This window comes from Ostrea edulis, chromosome 3 (assembly GCF_947568905.1).
Source record: "Ostrea edulis chromosome 3, xbOstEdul1.1, whole genome shotgun sequence".
Classification (NCBI taxonomy): Eukaryota; Metazoa; Mollusca; class Bivalvia; order Ostreida; family Ostreidae; genus Ostrea; species Ostrea edulis.
Window position 1 is genome coordinate 1,736,202 of NC_079166.1, and position 2,423 is coordinate 1,738,624.

The window sequence follows — 2,423 nt, forward strand, 5'->3', positions numbered from 1 at the left end:
AAAAATATATCACAAACTATCCTTGACAATTCAGTTTGATATGATTACACTTTGTTTATTTTGTAGGACGGTGGAGATTTAGATAAGTGGTGTGATGTTATTGATGGTCAACAGAAGACTGTGACCTTGAATCTGAAGATCTGTGATGAAGACTGGACGTTTGGGGTCACTCTCTGTTACAGTACTACAAATCTAAGTAAGTACTCAGTAATAATGTAAGACTGAACTCTGTATCATGTTTATCTAATATATACATTGTAAAATCAAACACAAATTAATTCACAAACAAAATAATGTTCTGTTAAACTCACCAACACAAGTACATGTTACACATCACAAACAGAGGACTGTAATGTACACAGGGCTGTAATTAACACAGGGCTGTAATTAACAAGGGGGTGTAATTAACACAAGGCTGTAATTAACAAGTAGAAGGAATTAACACAGTTCTGTAAATTACAGTATATTGAGCTGTGTAATTAACACTGTGTAGAGATGTGTAATTAACACTGTGTTGGTAGATGTAATTAACACTGTAGAGATGTGTAATTAACATTTTATAGATATTGGATTTTCTTCACTTTAGCAGTGTCACACTTAGCCACAAAGAGGTTGTCTCTGATGTCCACACATAAACCTGATGGATCGCGTAAATGACAGTGAATGTAACGGAGGAACTGTCCGTCCTGATCTAGGATGTGGATACGGTGATTGTAATGGTCTGCTGTCAGGATGTGACTCTGGCTGTCTGTAGTGATGCCGTATGGATTAAATGATTGCTTGGTATTAGAGGGATGACCAGTGTATCTAAATCGGAGTTTTCCTGACTGATTGACCACCACTACTGCTCTAGCGTTATTGTCAGCCACACAGATATCCAGGTTCTTGTTCTCACTGAGGTATTTAATGTTACCAGATGAATAGAGAGGACGACCCTGATCATCAAACTGAATGCTTTGTTTCTCTGTGGAGCCGGAGTAACGCACGACTTTGGATTGTGTGTAATCATCACTCTCCATGGTAACCAGGATATCGTTACCCGCGGTACAGCAGACATAGCGAGGTCTCCACCCCTGTAGTGTGATCACGGTCTGTATCTGTTTATTCTTAACAATGTTTATAGTGTTATCTATATAGTCAGTATAAACAAGATCTCCGTCCCGTGTCACTGCTATGTCCTCTGGTATGTTCCCTGACTTGGTTTGTATTGATGTCAGTAGTTTACTCTGGAGGTTGAGCAGCTTCATGGTTTCGTTATCCCCGCATGTCCAGACTTGATCTTCACTCAGACAGCTAACACTGTATAGATAGTTATACCCAGTGTCTATGGTGGCGGTGACGCGCGGCTCATCAAGCAGTGGTTTGACTGGAGGAGACGATACAGCTTCTGCTGACTTCACTGTGTCGCCATGTTCTGTGTTAATGGATAATGGCGGCAGAGAAGCAAACATTTCATTGAGCTGATCTTTGTTTATTTTCTGAGGAGAGAAACTCGGTAATGTGACTCGGACTTTAGGCGGTAATGTTCTAAATTCGGAATTCCTAGATTTGTAAGTAGAGGTTAAGGAGACGTCATTTGATTTTAGCATTGATTTCAAGTCGGAAATGATCTGTTTGAGTTCCGCCATTTTCTGTGTGATTTCTTCTGTGTTTTTATGTAGCGCGTCCAGATGTTTAGTTTTCATCTCCGCAATGGCGGATTTCCGTCGGTTGACAATGGCGGTGATCTCCCGGTGCAGGATTTCTCCTTGTTCATCGGCATCTGTCGTCAGTTTCCCGTATTTCATTTCTAATTCGGCTTTCTCAGTTTCGACATCAGACGCCATTTTTTCATATCGGGGATACATTCTCTTCTCTAATTCTTCTAGATCTTTTTGTAAACTTTCTGTTTTAGCGCTGAGTTTTTCCAGAATATCTGATATTTCGTGACCTTTGTGTTTTCCAAATAAGGCGCAGGTAGAACAGACAGGAATGTCGCATTTTTCACAGTAATGTTTGCAGTGTTTATCGGCGTGGTCTGGACATTTGTGGTAGTTAGGGGTAGACTTTCTGTGTAAAAAGGGCACGACATTGTGTCTTTTAGACGAGTCTGAGAGATGTTTTACTGCACAGTTAACACAGAGATTTATATTACAAAGTTCACAGTGACTCTGTAGGGGGACAGTTTCACAGAGGTCACACAGTAGGACTTCCTGAGCACTGCGCCGGGGATGCATTTCTGATGGCGGGATCACACGAGAAGTTTACTGTTAATTAAATAAAAACGGAATTTCATTTAAAGATGTTGACAGATTAAAACAATTAACGAAATAGAATTATAGTATGATATAAAACACAGCGGTCATTACTATAATAATAATTTAGTCTCACCTTAAAATCCAACATGGCCTCCCTGTTCTTTCGACCTTCCGTCTAGTCCTGAG

General features: G+C 40.2%; 1 protein-coding gene across 1 annotated transcript; it reads right to left on the minus strand.

Annotated features, from left to right (window-relative positions):
- Positions 1-226: 226 nt before the first annotated feature.
- On the minus strand, positions 227-2,216 carry LOC130053114 (E3 ubiquitin-protein ligase TRIM36-like). Its single transcript, XM_056159714.1, has one exon. It carries the CDS (start codon positions 2,214-2,216, stop codon positions 558-560), a length of 1,659 nt encoding a protein of 552 aa, XP_056015689.1. The 3' UTR covers positions 227-557.
- Positions 2,217-2,423: the final 207 nt, after the last annotated feature.